General features: G+C 39.2%; 1 protein-coding gene across 4 annotated transcripts; it reads left to right on the top strand.

The window, feature by feature from the left end:
• The first annotated feature begins 6,859 nt into the window (after positions 1-6,859).
• Positions 6,860-20,991, top strand: LOC130749362 (disease resistance protein RPV1-like). Of its 4 annotated transcripts, XM_057602702.1 has the most exons (8): positions 6,860-7,489; positions 8,310-9,411; positions 9,642-9,917; positions 10,302-11,135; positions 11,466-13,910; positions 14,197-14,419; positions 14,803-14,939; positions 20,698-20,991. In XM_057602702.1, the coding sequence occupies exons 1-5, from the start codon at positions 6,891-6,893 to the stop codon at positions 12,000-12,002; spliced, it is 3,348 nt and encodes a 1,115-aa protein (XP_057458685.1). In that variant the 5' UTR covers positions 6,860-6,890; the 3' UTR covers positions 12,003-13,910; positions 14,197-14,419; positions 14,803-14,939; positions 20,698-20,991. The 4 variants fall into 4 exon arrangements, with proteins under 4 accessions (XP_057458685.1, XP_057458686.1, XP_057458687.1 ...); XM_057602703.1 differs by lacking the exon at positions 14,803-14,939; XM_057602704.1 differs by lacking the exons at positions 14,803-14,939; positions 20,698-20,991 and adding an exon at positions 15,273-15,619.
• Positions 20,992-20,998: the final 7 nt, after the last annotated feature.

Below are 20,998 nucleotides of genomic sequence, written 5' to 3'. Positions count from 1 at the left end.
GACAGCAAGAACATGCTATACCTTTGCTGACCGGCCAGGGCCCAATTAATGTTCGTCCGTACCGCTATCCTCACCACCACAAAACAGAAATCGAGAACCAAGTGAAGGAGATGTTGCTGTCTGGTGTGATCAGACCTAGCCAGAGTGCTTTTTCAAGTCCGGTTATTCTAGTCAAGAAGAAGGATAACTCTTGGAGGATGTGTATCGATTACCGTGCTTTGAATAAGGTAACTATTCCGGATAAATTTCCCATTCCCGTCATTGATGAGCTATTGGATGAGTTACATGGTGCACGATATTTTTCCAAAATTGATCTTAAGTCTGGCTACCACCAAGTACGCATGCGTCAAGAAGACATTCATAAAACAGCTTTCCGTACTCATGAAGGTCATTACGAATTCTTAGTGATGCCTTTTGGTTTAACAAATGCTCCATCCACCTTTCAAGCATTAATGAATGAAGTCTTCAAGCCAATGTTGCGGAGGTATGTCTTAGTTTTTTTTGACGACATTTTGGTGTATAGTTTGACTTGGCCAGACCATATTTTGCATGTGATTTCAGTTTTAAGTGTGCTAGCTGATCAACAATTGGTAGCCAATAAAAAGAAATGTTCTTTTGGTCAATTGTCAATTGAGTATTTGGGTCATGTGATTTCCCATGAAGGGGTTTCTATGGATCCATCAAAAATCAGCAGTGTGTTAGAATGGTCTGTGCCAAAGAATGTCAAGGGTGTCAGAGGATTTCTGGGTTTGACGGGATATTATAGAAAGTTCATTTGTGACTATGGCAAGATTGCACGACCATTGACAGATTTGACAAAGAAAGAAGGTTTTAAGTGGGCAGGCAAGGAACAAGCAGCTTTTGAAGAACTTAAGCACAAGGTAACTTCTGCCCCAGTTTTAGCTTTGCCTGACTTCACCAAAGAATTTTTCATTGAGAGTGATGCGTCCGGTAATGGGCTGGGTGCGATCTTGATACAAGACAAGAAGCCTATTGCTTTTTTCAGCAAGGGACTTAGTGATCGTAATCTGAACAAATCGGCATATGAAAAAGAATTAATGGCTGTGGCTCTTGCAATTCAACATTGGCGCCCATATCTCATAGGGACAAAGTTCACGGTGTGTACCGATCAAAAAAGTCTGAAACAATTAATGCAGCAACGTATCACCACAATGGATCAACAGAATTGGGTGGCTAAGCTTTTGGGGTATCAATTTGATGTAGTCTATAAACCTGGACTTGAGAATAAGGGTGCTGATGCGTTGTCCCGTCAATTTGATACTTCCCCAATCAACATCGTGGCTGTCCTTAATGATTCAAATGACAAGTTAATTCTTAATTCTATGATTTTCCGTCCTGAATGGTTAGATTTTAAGGCTGTCCATGAAGAAGTACAACAAGATCCAACATTACAGGCCATCATTTCAGCTTTACAAAAGGGGGACACCACAAAACCTGGGTTTGTACTTCAGCATGGGGTTCTTTTGTATCAGGACAGATTAGTTATGTCTGCTTCATCTACTTTTATTCCTACTATTCTCAAGGAATTTCACAGCACCCCTCAAGGTGGGCATTTCGGGTTTTATCGCACTTATCGCCGTTTGGCTGCTAATTTGTATTGGATGGGTATGAAGAAAGATATCCAGAACTTTGTGCAAAACTGTACTGTTTGTCAATGCAACAAATATGCAACTTCAACACCCGGTGGTCTTCTCCAACCACTTCCAATACCAAATCAAGTGTGGGCAGATATTTCTATGGATTTCATTACTGGACTTCCAAAATCAAAGGGTTTTGAAGCTATTTTTGTCGTGGTAGACAGATTGTCTAAATATGCTCATTTCATTCTTCTTAAGCGTCCCTATTCTGCAAGAACTTTGGCTGAAACTTTCACCAAAGAAGTGGTCCGACTTCATGGAATTCCAGAGTCTATTGTGAGTGACAGAGATCCCATCTTTGTCAGTAATTTCTGGCAAGAACTCTTTAAACAGCAGGGTACTTTCTTGAAACTCAGTACTGCTTACCACCCTCAGACCGATGGTCAGACAGAGGTGGTTAACCGTTGTTTGGAGACTTTTCTTCGCTGTTTTATTGCTGACCAGCCTAAGACTTGGGTCATGTGGCTTCCCTGGGCAGAATATTTGTACAACACTACTTTTCATGCTTCTACAGGAACAACTCCTTTTGAAGTGGTGTATGGTCGTTCTCCTCCGGTGATTACTAATTATTTACCGGGTGAAGTTAAAGTGGAAGCTGTTCAACGAGACTTAGCTGATCGTGATGAATGCTTGCGACAACTGAAACATCATCTATCTCGTGCTCGTGACCGCATGAAGACACAAGCTGATAGACATCGTCAAGAACGCTCTTTTGAAGTTGGTGACATGGTATTCTTGAAGCTGAGACCTCATGTGCAACAATCTGTTGCGGCTAGAATCTGTCCCAAGTTGTCTCCAAGGTATTTTGGTCCTTTTAAGGTGATTGCACGTGTTGGGGCTGTTGCTTACAGGTTGGAGTTACCTCTTACGTCTCGGATCCATCCTGTTTTCCATGTTTCCTTGCTTAAGAAGGCTGTTGGTGATGCTATTGTTAATTCTACTCTCCCTGTTAGTTTAGAGGTTACTGAAGACTCAGTGTGGGAACCAGAGGCAGTTTTAGATCAAAGGTCTGTGGTACGACATGGCACATCTATTTCTCAAGTTCTTATCCATTGGAAGAACAAGCCTATTGAGGAAGCTACTTGGGAAGATAGGGACTACATTACAGTTCAATTCCCTTCCTTCAGCCTTGAGGGCAAGACTGTTTCTCTTGGAGGCGGCAATGATAGCATACATGTTAGGGAGAAGGGTAAACCCGTCATTTGGAGGGTTTATCAAAGGAGAAAAAAGTAATTAAGTAATATAATATTAGTTAGTTTGAATTCCAAGTTGGTTGTTGTGTGGATTGTATTTAAGTTAGTCTGCTGTTTTATTGTCAGTTTTTATGTTGGAAGTTTTATGTGGTAGTTACCTAGGCCAGAAGAAGTTATCTTCTGAGAGAGTAAACTGCTCTTGTGGTTTTCAGATTGTGTTTTACTGTGTGTTTCAGATTGTATTCCCTTTGTTATTATCTATGAAAAATTGCAGGTTATCTGCAATCTCTCCTACTCTATAATTCTGTTCTACAAACTGATATTGCTGCACTGTACACACATTTACTGTTCATGCGTGTACTGTTCATACGAACACTGTTCATACAGAAACTGTTCTCAAAACTAGATATCTCCTTAACTGTTGTAATTCTGGTTCTTATCACTGTCCCCCTATTCTGGTGTTTGGTAAGTCCCTTATGATGCAGTTCTAGTTTGGAAACCTCCTGATTCTGGCTGGTTAAAAGCTAGTTTCGTCACGGATTTATCGAAGGATAGCGTTGCAAGTTTCGGGGTGGTGATTAGAGACCCTCAAGGCTTCTTAATTGTTTGCTGCCTGTTACTCACACAGTCTTGCTCTTGACCCCATTGTGTCTAAGGCCCTTTGTCTACGTTGAGCAATGAAGCTTTGCTTAGAGCTCCAATTCTTCTCAGTTGTGTTTGAGATAGATTGTTCTCTCTTGCTAGATGCTTGGAGTTCACGGACACCAAATGGTTCATATCTTCATCTGGTTGTGCAGAATTGTAAAGCTCTGTCCTCTTTAGAGGCTTGTCAACTGGTGCAAGTTAAGCATTGTGCGAGAGCTATGATTCATTCAACCTCCACTATTTTCACTCCAGTTTCTATCTATACCTCTCTTCTCTTTCAATCAAATTATCAATCACATTTTTGTTTTCTCTCTTTTTCTTCCTATCTCTCTCTTTTCTTCACTTCATTTCCACTTTTAATGAAGTGTGAATCAAACTTTATTCGTTATGCAAACGTGTTTGCGTGTTTGCTGGATTTCATGTAGAAATTTGCCCTTGGTAATCTTGCTACATTTTGGTTTGAGGACGGCCTGCAAGCTTTTTTCCACTTTTGGTAAACGATTCGTATTCATTTCCAGTTTAATATCATCCACATTTTAATATCAGAAAAGTTAATTATTTAATTTAATTTCATAAAAAATTGGAGTCTAAATTAACATCCCGGAAATTGAATTCAAATAGGTAATTAAAAAAAAATATATTGATGGATAACTTGTTTGAAATTCATGAAATGTCACCGCTTGTTTTATATATATATAGGCTTAATTGCACTTTTGGTCCCCCAACTATTGCCTTCATGCGAAAATCGTCCCCAAACTTCAAAATTAGCAAAAAATGTCCTCCAACTATACACGTCGTTGCACTTTTGGTCTGCCGTTACAGTTCCGTCTGAAAACTAACGTATTTTGGGTAAAAATTAAAATAATAATAATAAACATATGAACTTCATCATCTTCATCTATTTCTTCAAACATTCTTCACTATCTTCTTCAATCTTCATGATGAAGTTCATCTTCATATACCCAAGAACCCACCAAAAATCCCAAACCCATTTTCACCATCACCAACGCCTCCCTTGTTAGATCGGGTTCAGCGAGAGAGGAAAACGGGAACGAAGAGCTGCGTGTTTTATCCTGTTTGCATCTTCAGTAGGTGTGGTGGATTTTCTCAAAGTTTTCTTGGTGTTGGGTGTTGGTGCTTGATTCAAATCGGCCCAGATCTTCACTACTTGGTGGGTTTTGGGTTGGAGATTCTTGTTTTGGGGTTATTGGGTTAAGATTTCTGGGTTTGGGTGTTGGATCTGGTTGAGGTGCGTGCTTGGAATTGGCTATCTGCAAAGTTCAGAGAGTTCAGATCCTCTAGTTTTGAAGGGATTTTGAACCCAACAATATGTCTGGCTAATATCTGATTCTGGTAGCATAATTGGTGGCTCCATTGTCAAACTGAAGTGGTAGCATAATTGGTTGCTTGCCCTGTACCTAGTTTTATGGTCTAAATTGCAGGTTACAAGTGTTGGAATTATTTGCTGGTTCCGTTTCTATAACAAATAAACATACCATAACATATAAATGAGATGCAGGTTGATGGAAAGAAAAAATCTTGGGAAGAAGAATTTGCGAGGAAGAAAGAGAGATGAAGATGAATGATGGATTCTAGAATATGGAAAATTCAAGTTTAAAAGATCCAATTAACTTAGCAGTTACAAATTTTCTGGGTTTGTATTTTGGTTGAATTATTTGACTATAGGGATTTAAATTTTTCACCTGGGTTGGAACTTGGAATGATGAATCAAGAAGATGAATATTCATCATATTTCTGGGTTTTTACAAAAAAACGTTAGTTTTCAAACGGAACTGTAACGGCAGACCAAAAGTGCAACGACGTGTATAGTTGGAGGACGTTTTTTGCTAATTTTGAAGTTTGAGGACGATTTTCGCAGGAAGGCAATAGTTGGGGGACCAAAAGGGCAATTAAGCCATATATATATATAGGGAGTATCATATGAGAAAGCATTTTTTATATGAGAAAGATAGGAATGATTCACAGCCTTTAGATTAAAATAGACAGTCTGGATTAAAACATTCATTTAAAGACCTCACATGCTCTACATTCCTAATTCTACTGCTTTCTGAAACAGGGAAACCCAACTGGATCTGGCCATGAAAATGAAAACCCAGAAATGTATAAATAGAGGACAACTTTCGAAATGAAATTCCCTACCAACGCATGATGAATGCAAGGCACCGAGCCACATTCAAAATCAAAACCATTCCAATCCTCCCAATCCCACGTTGCTGTTTCCTTGCTCAAAACCATTTTCTTTGCTATTTCCTAATCCTAGAATGCAAGGCACCAAGCTATAATTCAAATCAAAACCACAACTACTGAACACCATACAAAGCTCACCCTAAGCATTTCAACAGAACAGCAAACAGAAGGTGATTTTGGTGAAAGAGGCTTGCAAGTTGCAAGCGGTGATTTGCTAAAAGATTGTGGCGGTGGCTAGAGATTAGATACAGTGAGAGTAATAGGAATGTAGAGCACGTGAGGTCTTTAAATGAATGTTTTAATCCAGACTGTCTATTTTAATCTAAAGGCTGTGAATCATTCCTATCTTTCTCATATAAAAAAAGTTTTCTCATATGATACTCCCCCTATATATATATATTTAACCCAATTTTCTTTGGGTGGAGAAATGAGAGAGGTGTCAGAAAGTGGGTATAATAGTATGAAGGGAGAGAGAAAAAGGAGGGAGGGATATATGGTAATATGGAGGGAGAAAATGAGCAATTTATTTTTTGAATAATGCAAAAAAATAAAAAATACCAAAAAGGAGTGAAAATAATGATATTTACCTCGAATGGGGTGGTTTTGGACAACATGACGTTGACGTGGTGACTGGGGGGGCGCATTAGCCACACTCACCACGATGATTACGCTTTGACATTTTATGTTCCCTTATCTTTTTATGACAATTAATTTGCCTCAAATGAGGTGAATTCAATGCAATCACACCCTCTACCAAATCTGCCAAGATTTTGATTCTTTGTAAATTCACGTGTTTTTAGGCGAATTCAACACAAAATTTTGTATTTTTCCTCACAAGGAATTCGCTTGGAGTGGGGCGAATTCATCCCCACTCGCCATGTTAGCGTCATGCTGTTCCAAACGTATAAGTTTTTTCACGTTTTTTAGTATTTATTTTTTTTTTCTTCGCATTATTCAAATTTTTTCCCAATAAAATAGTACTAACTTTTTTTTGAACTAAAAAATGGTAACTTAATAAGTATAATTTTGAGCCACACATTGTTTTAGGATTTTATAAATATTTTTAATTATTTATTTGTGTACCAAATTGCTTCCTGAAAAGTGAAAACTAGTGCATGGTGGACAAAATGAGAAATGGACCTATTTTATATTTCTTCCCGCGGCGTTTCATTGTCATTTCTCATCCATGGCGGCTTACCCATTCGCCCATGCCCATCAGAGCTATTCACTGTTCGATTTGGATCCATCTCCTCCTCCTTCTCCTTCTCCTTCTCCAGCTTGGCTTCCTCGACCTCCAGATTGGGAGCAGTTCTTAACGGGACCCATAGGGAGAATCCACGATGTGTTCTTGAGTTTCAGAGGGGAAGACACGCGTGCTTCCTTCACTTCACATCTCTATGCCGCTCTTCAAAACGCAGGGGTCACAGTTTTCAGGGACGATGATTCCCTTCCAAGGGGAAATCAAATTTCCATCTCACTGCTGCAAGCAATTCAAGACTCTCAGATTTCAGTTATTGTTTTCTCAGAAAATTATGCGGATTCGCGGTGGTGTATGGAAGAGTTGGTGAAAATAATGGAATGTCACACAACCATAGGCCAGGTGGTTCTGCCGGTGTTCTACGGTGTCGATCCCTCTCAAGTGCGGAGCCAAACCGGTGAGTTTGGTAAAAAATTTCAGGATCTTATTAACAGAACTATGTTGCAACTAGATAATCCGGTGCCCCGTTGGAGGGAGGCGCTTCGTGAGGCTGGTGGCATTGCAGGGTTTGTAGTCTTGAATTCCAGGTAACTTAACAGACACTTCATTACTGCTTTGGAATTCTTTTATCTCCATTTCCTTTTTAATACTCTTGTGTCATTTAGTGTGCTTTAGTGAGAGAGTTGAATTAATCATAATTCTCTTTTGGACTAAGTTTCATTGACACTTCCACAAATGTGGAAATAGGGTGGAGAGAAGAGAGATAGAAGAAAAGATGTGATAAGTGATTTGATTGAAAGAGACAGATAAATAGGAAATGGAGGTTGTGAATGAGTCATAACTCTTAATAATATTTTGTTTTTCAAAAATGTTATTTTTATAATTACTTTATATTATCATTTAATTATGTAAAAATAAAAGTATCATACTTAATAAATTAATAAACAATTTGGCTCGTGAAGCAGGGAAAGCTGGGGCTCCGGTTCAAGTTTGGAAGCGGCCCCCTCTTTTGAGTGCACTGTATAATTTTAAGTATAATTGATTTTGATAAAATTGACTACCGTAAAAGTGAGGTTAAAGTAAAGCTATGTTGCACTAATACGCTGGTACCATGTACGGATATGGGTACGAGGTACGTAATTTAGGAGAAAAGTAATTTATGTAAGGTAATGTTATTTGGATAACTTTTATTAAAATTGTTTTTCAATGAATTTTAATATCCATACGTATCTCTTTATATATCCTTTTTTTTCTATTGTCCATTACTATCTTTTATACATAAACAAATTAAAAATGAATGGGTTTACAATTTATTTTTAAATGTTATGTTAATTATTTCAATTAAAAATTATATGTGCAAGTTGCGTATAGGAATGAAGCAATAATTTTCTTTGGTTTGTATTATAGGAATGAAAGTGAGGCTATTGAGAATATTGTTGAAAATGTTACACGTTTGCTTGACAAGACAGACTTGTTTATTGCTGATAATCCAGTGGGAGTTGAATCGCGAGTGCGAGATATAATTCAACTGGTAGACAACCAAGAACCGAATGGTGTTCTACTACTCGGGGTATGGGGTATGGGAGGAATTGGCAAAACAACCATTGCAAAAGCTACTTACAATAAAATTGGCCACAATTTTGAGGGTAGGTGCTTCCTTGCAAATATTAGAGAAGTTGGGGAGCAAGATGCTGGACTAGTGCATTTACAAGAACAACTTCTGTTTGATATCTTCAAGAAAACAACCAAGATGCATAGCACTGAATCAGGAAAAAATATATTAAAGGATAAACTTTACAGGAAAAGAGTACTTCTTGTACTTGACGATGTAAATAAATTGGACCAATTGAATGCTTTGTGTGGAAGTCGTGAATGGTTTGGTTCAGGGAGTAGAATAATCATCACAACCAGAGATCAGCATATACTGAGAAGGAGTAGAGTTGACCAAGTTTACATAATGAAAGAAATGGATGAAAGTGAATCTATTGAGCTTTTTAGTTGGCATGCATTCAAGCAAGCGAGTCCTAGAGAAGATTTTTCTGAAATTTCAAGAAACGTAGTTGAGTATTCTGGGGGATTGCCACTAGCTCTTGAAGTCCTTGGGTCCTATTTGTTTGATAGGGGTGTAACAGAATGGAAGAGTGTATTGGAGAAACTCAAAACAATTCCTAATGATCAAGTACAGAAAAAGTTAAGAATAAGCTATGATGGTTTAAATGATGATAAAGAGAAAGATATATTTCTTGACATAGCATGTTTCTTTATTGGGATGGACAGAAATGATGCTATACAAATATTAAGTGGCTGCAAACTTTTTGCTGAAATTGGAATAAGTATCCTTGTTGAGAGAAGTCTTGTAACTGTTGATGATAAGAACAAGCTTGGAATGCATGATTTGCTGCGAGACATGGGAAGAGAAATCATTCGTGAGGAATCACCAAAGGAGCCTGAGAAGCGTAGCAGGTTATGGTTTCATGAGGATGTGCTTGATGTATTATCAGATCAAACTGTAAGAACTTCACCTTTTTTGAATATAAAATATCCAATTCTAAAGGAAGCATAAAAAACATTTATCAGTTAGTTGTTAGCATTTATTTGTTTTCTGAGTATCTTTGTTATGAATTGTTTGTGCTTCCTGGTTCCTAGTAACAAATTATGGGTTTCATCACAGTAATTTTAGCTGCCTTATGTCTGTCAGCTATGCATTTTTTTTACCTTTTTATCCATTTCATTTCACAGGGAACAAAAGCAATTGAAGGACTGGCTTTCAAGTTTCCAAGTAATAATACAAAATGTTTCAGTATTAAAGCATTTAAGAAGATGAAGGGACTCAGATTGCTTCAACTTGCTGGTGTACAACTTGAAGGAGATTTTAAATATCTTTCAAGATATCTGAGATGGCTGTGTTGGCATGGATTTCCTTTATCATTCATACCTAAAAGCTTTTGTCAAGGAAATTTAGTTTCCATCGAGTTAGTAAACAGCAATGTCAAATTTTTGTGGAAAGAGGCCCAGGTATTAATGATTTAATTCTGAGTTTAGCTTTTCGCATTTCTTGAGTTTTTTCGTATTTATATGTCAAAAGTTTTTGATTTTAGAAGCTCCAAATTTAAATGCCATACCTATATATCATCCCAATGTTTTTTAACTTCTCAGCAGAATGCTCATACATGACTTTTAATAATTTCTACGGCATTATACGTAGAAATGTGACATTGGTTGGAAGATTTTGAAACCACAAGTACTATGAAACCAATGGATACAGGCATTAAAAAATTGACACTCAACAATGTAAATATTTTACTTTTCACTCTTGTTAGTGGTGACATTGCTATTGCTTGCATCTACTTTTTAAACTTTTTTCCATATGTTCTCTCATGAGCACTTCTGATCTTGCAGAGGATGGAGAAGCTGAAAATTCTGAATCTGAGTCATTCTCAGCATTTGACAAAGACCCCGGACTTTTCATGTATGCCTAATCTTGAAAAGCTTGTACTGAAAGATTGTCCAAGTCTGTTAGAGGTTTCCCATAGCATTGGGCATCTCAATAAAGTTGTTCTTATAAATTTGAAAGACTGTATTCGCCTACGTAACCTTCCAAGAAGCATCTATAAGTTGAAATCTCTGAAAACCCTCATTCTTTCTGGATGCTTAATGATTGACAAGTTGGAAGAGGACGTGGAACAGATGGAATCTTTGACAACTCTGATTGCCGACAATACTGCAATAACAAGAGTTCCCTTTTCATTAGTAAGGTCAAAAAGCATTGGATATATTTCTTTGTGCGGCCATGAAGGATTCTCACGTGATGTGTTTCCTTCTATCATTTGGTCTTGGATGTCACCAACAAATAACCTCTCATCCTTAGTTCAAACATATACAGGCATGTCATCTCTTGTTTCTTTAAACGTATCAAATAGTAGTTCTGAGGGAGTATCATCTATTCCCGTGGACCTTCCAAAGCTTCAAAGTCTGTGGATAGAGTCTGGCTCAGAACTTCAACTTTCTCGAGATGCGGAAAGAATTTTGGATGCCTTATATGCTACAAATTCCTCTAAAAATTTGCAATTAACTGCAACTACATCAAAAGTATCAAATATGGAAACTACTGCGTTGATGGAATGCAGCTGTCAAGTGCATGATTCAGGATCAAAAGGTTCCCTGAAATTTCTTTTATTTCAAATGGGAATGAATTGTCTTGCCACCAGTATTCTGAAAGAGAGCATTTTACAGGTTTATGTCTCTCCCTCTCTTGCATAGGTTTATTTTTTGTTGGAATCTGTTTTTTAAGCTGGACTGATAGTCTCTGTTTGAAGAATACATGCAATAATTTCTATGCTTAACTTCAAAATATTTTAACCATTAAATCTTTTTTTCTTAGATAAGTTATCATCACTTCATAATCTGTCTGCTAATCAGAAAATCATAAATTTTATCGACAATAAAATGATTAGTTATCTACTTATCTTATGAGAATAGCTATATTTTTAATTGTTGAATAAATGATAAGGTGGTATTTATATATTGTTCTATCAAATCTTGAGCATATTTTCATTTTTACAGAAAATGGCTGTGAGAGGAACTGGTGTTAGCTTGCTCCCCGGAGACAATTATCCAGACTGGTTAAACTTCAATTGCGAAGGTTCTTCTGTAATTTTTGAAGTCCCTGAAGTGAATGGGCGTAGTTTGAAGTCAATGATGTGCGTTGTCCATTCTTCTACCGCAGATGACACAACATCAGATGGCCTTAAAAATGTGTTGGTGATAAATTGCACAAAGAACACCATTCAGCTATATAAGAGGAATGCATTAGCCTCCTTTGAAGATGAAGAGTGGCAGAGAGTGGTATCAAATATTGAACCTGGTAACAAAGTAAAGGTGGTAGTTGTTTTTGAGAACCGATTCACTGTGAAGAAGACAACAATTTATCTTATATATGTTGAACCAATTGAGGAGAAAATGGAATATTGCAATGCACCATGTAAGAATGAGATTGTTTCTAGTGGTAATGAAATTGAATCAGATGTTTGGAGGAGCTCTGCTCACGTGGAATCAAAGGATGACTGCAAACAAAAGCAGAAAAGAAGAAAAATTGAATAATGGTGAAAGAATGGTTCGATATAAAGTAATTTTTATGGTGCCTGGAAATGTCATATTGGTGCTTGCTGATTGTGGTGTTTGATCATTTGTTTGTTATGAAAGCAGCAACTCTCGCACCTGAACTTCATGCGTTCATTTTTCTGTTAGCAACAATTTTCCAGCACATCTCCTCAATAAGAACACTCGTTTTTCTTCATATAGGATATTACATTAGCAATTGATGCAATATGTTTATCAGCGCTATAATAGAAGGGATTTGGATCTGTGTCCCGCTGGAAAAGCCATTTTTCAGCTTTTCAGAACCAACCAAACAAGTGATTTGCTGTTTATGTTTAAGTTCTGGGTAGAAGTTAAATAGAGATAAAACCAGAATATTTTTCTCTAAAGATGTCCACCACAATGCCAGGGATCAACTGAGTTCTCTCTTTGGATTTCTAAGAACAAGCCATTTTGGAAAAAGCCTTGGGGTCCCTCTCTACCATAAGAGCGTCTCTAAACACACTTACCAATTTGTTCTTGACAAGATTAACCAAAGACTATCTTAGTGGAAGACCTCTAATTTATCCTTTGCAGGAACATGTGATGCAGACCTCTTTACTGCATTTAGCGATTTGTAACAGCCTTGACAAGAGATGCAGAGATTTTGTATGGGGGGATCTGTCAGGAAACAGGAAGGTTCACCTATTAGCCTGGGATAAGTTTACTATCTTACCTTATTAGGTGGTCTTGGTCTAAGGCTCTCCCTTTCTGCTAATAAAGCCTTTATGATGAATATGTTCTGGGTGAAAGTAATTACATCCAAGTATAAATGTGGAGATGGTCACCAGGTGTCTTAAACAAGGGTAGAAATCCTTCAAATTTGTGGAAGGGGATGTGTCAAAACTAGGATCAGGTTAAAAAGAAGAGCTGTTGGTGTATTGGTAATGGTTGTCTAGCTAGGTTCTGGTTGGACCACCGGCTTCCTGCTTTTCAGTCTTATGCTACTAAGACCCTGTCAGATTTTGAGACAGAGCAAAAGTGCTGCAGTTTTGTGAATAACGTGGGTGTTTGGGACGTCCAGAAACTGAGGTCTTTCCTTCCTAGAACTATCAGAGAGTAGATCCTAGCTGCCATGCCCCCTAATTCTGAGAATGGTAATGATGCTTTGGCCTGGAGTGGTTCCCCTGATGGTTTTTTCTCCATTAAATCAACATATCAGTCTTGCATCCAAGAGAATGGCTCGAATCATAACAGCAAGTTGTCTAAGGCTGTTTCGTCGTGGAAAGGTCCCCAAAGAGTCAAGGTCCTCTTGTGGAAAGCTGTCAGCAACATTTTGTTAACAAATGAGCAAAGGTTTTACAGGCATTTCTCAGATTCTGATGCCTGCCTGAGATGCACTGAGAGAACTGAATGCATTACCTGTGTGCTTCGAGACTGCGCCCTGGCTGTAGAGGTATGGTTGAAGTTTATTGCTCAATGCCTTCTTAGTAAATTCTTCACTGATGGGAGAGAGGATTGGTTGTTGGAGACCCTGTTAAACCAAAGGAGGTACAATTTTCCTGTGCCTTGGAATATTATCTTTGGTGTTACCTTGGATAAACTCTGGCAGGCCAGGATTTCAATAATGATTTGATTTCTAGTATTTGAGATTGAGATGCTTCCTGTTACTTTACTGTTTTGTGTGAAGAGGTGGGATGAAGAAAATAAATCAATCTTTCTATGAAAGATGGCTTGATGCGTATCGGCAGGGCTTTTATTCCAAGTACTTCAAATTTATAAAAGTCATTGGACAAGTTTGCAAAACAAAGACGACAATAAACTGATCGAACACAATGGTGTTGAAAGCCTTTCTGGTTCGATCTGGCTGGTTATCTTAATTGAGTCTCGCTTCTTTTCTAACCAGCAAAGGAGCTTTAAACCTATTTTAAGGTAAAAACGCATCTCTTTTTCTTCTGCAAGACATTTATACGTTCACAATTAATTTTTTAATGTTTATGATATAGTTTTAAGATTACCTAGGAAACTATCAATCATCAGTAAACGGCTATTCCACTAATTTATCTTGAACATTCTTTCTTTTGGGTTTATATTAGGTCCCTCTGTCTGAACCATAACTCTGTAACTTGATCCTGATTCCTCATTTTCCTTTGGAATTCATGATTGCATGCTAATATTTGAGACACTTCCTACTACTCTATTGTTTTGTGTGAAATAGGGAAATGTCCACTGAGAGCATTCAAGGTTCCAATAATCAAGTAGAAAGTGATGAACTCCCTCAGCCTCAAGTGATGTACACAGCTCTGCAACTTGCCCGATCGATGGTTGTAGGAGAGTGAGACATACAACGAAAGCCCTTGTATTTTCATCACTACATGATCTAGAGATCAAAGCAAGACAATTCCCAAAGGAGATCACTTCAAGTCTTCTATCCACTACAGGTACGCAACCCATCTCTATATATTTGGTATTCTATAATCATATATGGGATCTCAATTATTCTTACGAGAAGTTGTCAGAAAACCCAACAAGTCACCTCTGCGTGTAATTGACTTTCAAACTGTTTCTATTTAAGATTTTAACTAGCTAGGTGAACCAACACAATTAATTTTTCAACATTGCAGACTAAAAAATGTTATGAAGGTTCATATACCTGATGTTCACAAGACATTCTAAATAATATATTAAATAATCTCATCGTTAATGCACCACGCTCACTTGACATTCATATCCTTTTGACCTTTTGTTTAAATTAAGTTCCTTCAGTATTTTCTTTCTCTTTTCTTATAAAGAGTCCTCAATCTGCACAATCACTCTCTTATAGGTGTCAGGACGTCGTCTGGCAGTCCTGCAAAAAGGCGCTTTGCCTGCTTGAGCAATGAAGCTTTGCTTAGAGCTCGGTTTCTTCTCATTTGTGTTTGAAACCAAATGATTCATATCTTCATCTGGTTGTGCAGATTTGTAAGGGTCTGGCTCGCTCAGTTGTTTAATATCATCATCATTTTAACTGTAAACAAAAATTATTTATTAAATTTAATTTCATAAAGAATCGAAGTCTAAATTAACATGCCAGAAATTAAATTTAGGTAATTTATCTAAAAGATTGATGGATAACTTGTTTGAAGTTCGTGAAATGGCAGAGAGCTTGTTAAGTTTCTAACTGAAATCATTTGAAGTTCGTGAAATGGAAGCTGAGGCACACTTTCTGGTTATTACTGCAATTTAAAAACTTATCTTTTAAAACTTTTGGTTCACATTTATGCTAAACTCTATTATGACCCCCCAATATATCAGTTTGAGACACATAGATGGATCGATGTTGGTGTTATGGTACCGTCTCTGGACTGGGCGGGACATAAAGGATGCTTATGCCCGCCCAAAATAATGATCAACCAAACGAAGGCAGCCATGGCGGGAATTGGCGATATAGCAAATATCCTTGCCCTTCCTTTAGACGGACCCACAAGCCAGCTGGAAAATTCTTTTGGATTTGTCTTATATGCATAGAGATTTGGGCCCTGATTGTCAGGCCCAAATATAGGAAAAGTCAATATCCTGACCACACCCTCTATAAAAGGGGAGATCATCATCTTGTACGAAACACTTTTTGCACATTTAATGAGAATTTACCTTTTATGATATCCTTGCTATTTTAAGTGCTCTGCTAGGGTTTGCTTTCTTTCATTCTCTTACGTAAGCTTCCCTAGTACAGAATATTGGCGCCGTCTGTGGCTCTGACCTAGATCTACCAGTGACGTAGAAGGTGAGAGTTACGATTCATGGAGACTCGTTCATGCGGCGTGGGCCGCCGTGATCATCGCCGGAGAGGTGGTGGACGTCACGGCGGACGCGGCGGCGGACGGGACAACAATCGTCCCATACTTCAAGAGCAAGAGCAGGAGGCTTCCTCGGAAGGGGTTCACTCAGTGGCGCAGTCACCAGCGTCGCTGATGAACCTAGCTCCGGAAAAGCCCTCAGATCTGGTAGCCAAATCAGATCTAGGTGTTAGGCGACGATCAGCGCCGCTTGAATACGTGAATCTAGAAGACCTTAAAAACAGTGCTCCAAGGAAAACACAAGAAGTCGTGACGGGTATCACGCCTGCGGCTTTACAACAAATGTTGGACACTTTGCAAAAGGTACAAAGCCAGAATGAGCAGTTGCAAGCCCAGGTGGAGTATCTAACCCAGAGGCGAGATTTTAAACAAGGCCAACGTCTTGAGGCTGAAGACGTCGTCGAATTTCAACCTTTTGTTCCAGCCATCACAAAGGTGGATACCAAAGCATTTGCAAACAATGGCGTTAGACGCCTTTTCGGACGACTCTGATCCCATGGATCATTTGAGATATTTTAACACCAAAATGGTAATTGGTGGGGCAACGGATGCCGTGAAGTGCAGATTATTGCCATCGACATTCAAGGGAATGGCGATGTAGTGGTTCATTAGACAGCCGCCCTTCTCCATTGACAATTTTACCGATCTATCTACCAAATTCCTAACTCAATTCTCCGCCAACAAAACCACAAAAGCAACTATGTTTGATCTCATCAGCATACATCAGCAGCCAGGAGAGAAGTTAAAGACCTACATGGCGCGCTTCAGCAAGATGGCTGTTCAACTGGAGGAGGATAACCCGGATGTGTGCCTAGCGTCTTTCAAAAATGGTCTTAGGGCGGGGGATTTGAATCGAGATTTAACAAGGCGGCCGACAAGGGACATGATGGATCTTCGCGCTCGTGTTCAAGAATTCATCTTGATTGAGCAAGATGATCAGAAAAAGCAGGAAAGAGAAGAGGGGCGAAAACACGTCCAGCTTGGCGGAGTTTCGCAGGAAAAATTCAAGGCTGGAAAAGAAACTAGGGTAGCTCAAACCCCACGTATTCCAAGACCTGGCCCATATCAAAATTCCAAACCTGGATTCCAGAATACGTGGCACAGAAATCCCCAAGGTACTGTAAGATCAAGGTTTGATCAGTGGTTGCATCTCTATATTTTGATGATTACAATTAAGGTTTGTGATGATGAACAATTGTGGTACCCTAACGTTTGTCTTTTTTAGTTGTGACAAACACGTTCTGAATCTGACCCAAGCCTATTTATTCAGAAGAAGAAGAACCAAGGGTTACTGAAAAGAGAGCTCTAAAGCGTACCATGTTCGTTCAGAACAGTGGCAAATCCTTCAGAAGTTCTGAAGATACAAGCTCTCAAGAGGTTCTGAAGAACCAGAGTCAGAAGTTCTGAAGACCAGATGTTCCAGTGAAACGGTTCAGAAGTAGAAGACTCAAGTTCTGAAGACCTGCAAGAAGTTGGTTCTGAAGACCCAAGCTATTCTAGCTCTGACGTTCAGAAGTTCTGAGGAACTTGTTCAGAAGCAGAAGTTGCAAGGTCAGAAGAATCCAAGCTTTAACCTGACGAGGATCAGAAGCTTCACCAACGTTCATCTGAAGCCTTCAGATCTCAAGTAAACTGGTGAAAGGACAGGTCGCTATCATAGTACAACATCGTACAAGTCTCAGTCTGTCCGCCACCTACCTCGTGCAGCCTAGCAGTCTGATTTTTCAAGATTGCCACTCCAACGGACAAAACCCTAGCAACGGCTACATCACAAGTCTTGGAGTATATAAAGGCTAAAGAAAGAAGAAAGAGGCTAAGAAACCTTGCTGAAATCATTCAACATTTACGAACCAATCTCTTAGCATTATTTCTTCACTGTTCTTAAACATCTGAGTTTACTATTAGCTTTTTAGAAGCACTTCTTGTAAACCCGAAACCTTTTACATTACATTGTAAAGTTCCTTAAGAGACCAAGGTTGGTCAGATCTTGAGAGGACTGAATCAAGGTTGATTCAGTGTTTAGCTAGTCTTAAGAGGATCGGTAGATCAGCTTCTTAAGAGGATACTAGTGAGAAAATCAGTGTATTGTTAGTCACTTAGCAGGTAGCAAAGTGCAGTTGTAACACTCATTGATTTTAGTGAATTGCCTTCATCAGAAAAAGGAAGAAATCACCTTCACAGGTGGACTGGATTAGCTTGAGCTTTTATCTCAAGTGAACCAGGATAAAATACTTGCGTGCTTTACTTCTCATCCTTCAGCACTTAGTTCTTATCCTTGAATTTTGAAAAAGTTCTAAAAGTATACTCTTTATTCAAAAAACTCTATTCAACCCCCCCCCTTTCTAGTGTTTTCGCACCTTCAGGTACTACTACAACCCCGATTGGCCAACATGGAGCCTCGCTGACTCCAGTTCCACTTACTAAATTGAATGCTCCCCTAAGCACCATCTTGAGAGCAGTTGGACAGACAAATGTGGTCCAATATCCGCCATCGCCTCGGCGACCACCAGCTAATGTGGATACAAACAGATGGTGTGAGTACCATAAAGCATTGGGGCACACCACAGATAATTCTTGGAACCTACGGCGGGAGATTGATCGGCTGAGTTGGGTGATCCTGTGGGGGAAATGCTCATCCATCGCAGGCGGATTTGGAGGGGGTGTAATTTCAAGCAAGGCTAGAAAGCGTTATGTGGCGCAGTACATTCCGTACATGCGGCGTACGGGGCGAATGCTGGTTGAATCACTCTCCCATTGTATTCACCCCTCAGGATTTTGCACATGTTATCCGTCATGACAATGACCCGATTGTAGTAACAATTAGGGTTAACAATTACATGACGAAAAAAGTGTTTTTAGACCAGGGATCTTCGGCGGATATCATTTATGGAGATGCCTTTGATCGCCTGGGGTTAAAGGAGGCAGACTTAAAACCATATCAAGGAACCCTGGTGGGATTTACTGGAGATCGTGTCAATGTACGAGGATATGTAGAAATACCAACAGCTTTTGGTGAAGGAGAGTTTGTTAAGAAATTTCAGGTGAAGTATCTAGTACTGGCGTGTAGGGCCAATTACAACGTACTCTTGGGGCAGGACACCCTTAAACAAGTTATGTGCTGTAATTTCAACCGCTCATTTAACTGTCAAGTACCCAGCCTGCAATGGGAAGGTTGGGGTTCTTCGTGTGGATCACAACGCGAGCAAGAGAATGTTATTTAAGAAGTGTGGCTCTCTATGGCGAAAGGCCGCCATGGAAAGCCACCGTATCACAGAGATCTTTCCACAAGAAGGGTTTAGCCTAGACTCAAAAGATGATGCTGATGATTTTCGCCCACCAACCTTTGGAAGAAACAAAAATCAGCGAAAGTCAAAGATAAGGTTTTGAAAATCCGGCAGCAGTTTAACAAAAAGAACAGGAGGAACGGTTGATCGCCCTTTTGGGTGATAATTTGGATCTCTTTGCATGGACAATTAATGATGTACCAGGGATTGACCCCAACGTGATCACTCATAAATTGGCCATTACGGCCAGGAGCAACTCAAGTCATCCAACCAAGGCGAAGGATGAGTGATGAAAAGAACAAGACGGTACAAGTAGAAACTGGAGAAGCTAATCAAGGCTCAGTTTATTCGCGAGGTGCAATATCCAACCTGGCTCGCCAATGTAGTGATGGTCAAGAAAGCCAATGGGAAGTGGAGAATATGCACGGATTACACAAGCCTGAACAAAGTGTGCCCCAAAGATTCGTATCCTCTTCCCAATGTTGATAAATTGGTGGATGGGGCCTCCGGAAACGAACTTTTAAGTCTCATGGATGCATATTCTGGGTATAACCAAATCATGATGCATCCTTCAGACGAGGAAAGTACGGCGTTCATGACTAACCAGACGAATTATTGTTACAAAACTATGTCGTTTGGCTTGAAGAACGCAGGAGCCACATACCAACGCCTCATGGATAAAATTTTTCAAAGCAAGTGGGAAGAAATATGGAAGTTTATGTAGATGACATGATTGTTAAGTCCGCCAAGTCCAAGGATCATGGCGACGATCTTAAGGAAGCATTTGCTCAGCTAAGAAAATATCAGATGAAGTTAAATCCAGAGAAATGTTCATTTGGGATTCAAGGGGAAAGTTTTTGGGTTTCATGATAACATCAAGGGGGATTGAAGTAAACCCAGATAAAGGCAAGACGATTTTAGAAATGAAAAGCCCGACAAGTGTCAAGGAAGTACAGCGACTAACAGGACGCATGGCTGCTTTAGCCCGTTTCTTGCCAATGGCAGGTGATAAAGCGGCTTCGTTCTTCACTTGTTTGAAAAAGAATTCGAAGTTTCAATGGACAGAAGCATGTGAACAAGCTTTTACCAAGCTGAAAGAATCATTAGCAACGTTACCGGTACTATCCAAACCCACATCTGGCGTTCCTTTGACGTTCTACCTGGCTGTCACGGATAGGGCGGTCAGTACGGTTTTGCTTCAGGAAGAAAGAAGAAGAAGCAGAAGGTTATATATTTTGTGAGTCATACTCTGCAAGGTGCTGAATTGCGATATCAAAAAATCGAAAAGGCGGCCTTGGCGATTCTAAAAACAGCGAGGCGCCTTAGACCATACTTCCAAAGTTTCCAAATCAAAGTTAAAACCGATGTTCCTTTGAGGCAGGTACTCCAAAAACCCGATTTGTCAGGCCGATTGGTCAGTTGGTCAGTTGAGTTGTCAGAGTATGATATACAGTATGAGCCAAGGGGCCAAGTTACAATACAAAGTTGTTAAGTTCAAATGTGTTACAACGTGTTTCAATCTTATTTTGATCCTAACAATTTTTTATAAATACTTTTCTCTACTAAAATCTAATTCCAGATGTTAATGTCATTTTTCAGGAAATATATATTATAAGGTCGCATGCTTCAACGAATATGTCTAAGCCTTATAAGGAAAAAGAAGTTTACGCAAGATATGACCGCATCGTCCAGTAAACAAGGAAGACACTTATTCTGTATCGGTTCATGCCACGTCATACCTCAGAATTTCAGAAGAAGCCTTTGAGCGGGAAAGTCAAAATTGTATCTCAACTATTTGCCCCATGCTTTAGTCAGAAGGAAACTAATCTGGTCACGTGCAAACTGATTTACCTTTGAAGAGAGAAGTCTCGATGACCAATGCAGAGGAAAAAGGACAACA

This window comes from Lotus japonicus, chromosome 3 (assembly GCF_012489685.1).
Source record: "Lotus japonicus ecotype B-129 chromosome 3, LjGifu_v1.2".
NCBI lineage: Eukaryota > Viridiplantae > Streptophyta > Magnoliopsida > Fabales > Fabaceae > Lotus > Lotus japonicus.
The sequence above is the reverse complement of the archived record's forward strand: the minus strand, read 5'-3'. Positions and strand labels throughout refer to the sequence as shown.

Bases quoted from the DNA above. Each gene is read 5' to 3' on its own strand.
- LOC130749362 (XM_057602703.1), top strand. From the start codon at position 6,891: ATGGCGGCTTACCCATTCGCCCATGCCCATCAGAGCTATTCACTGTTC. The intron at 7,490-8,309 runs GTAACTTAACAG...TTTGTATTATAG, and splicing joins TTTGTAGTCTTGAATTCCAG to GAATGAAAGTGAGGCTATTG. The intron at 9,412-9,641 runs GTAAGAACTTCA...TTCATTTCACAG, and splicing joins ATGTATTATCAGATCAAACT to GGAACAAAAGCAATTGAAGG.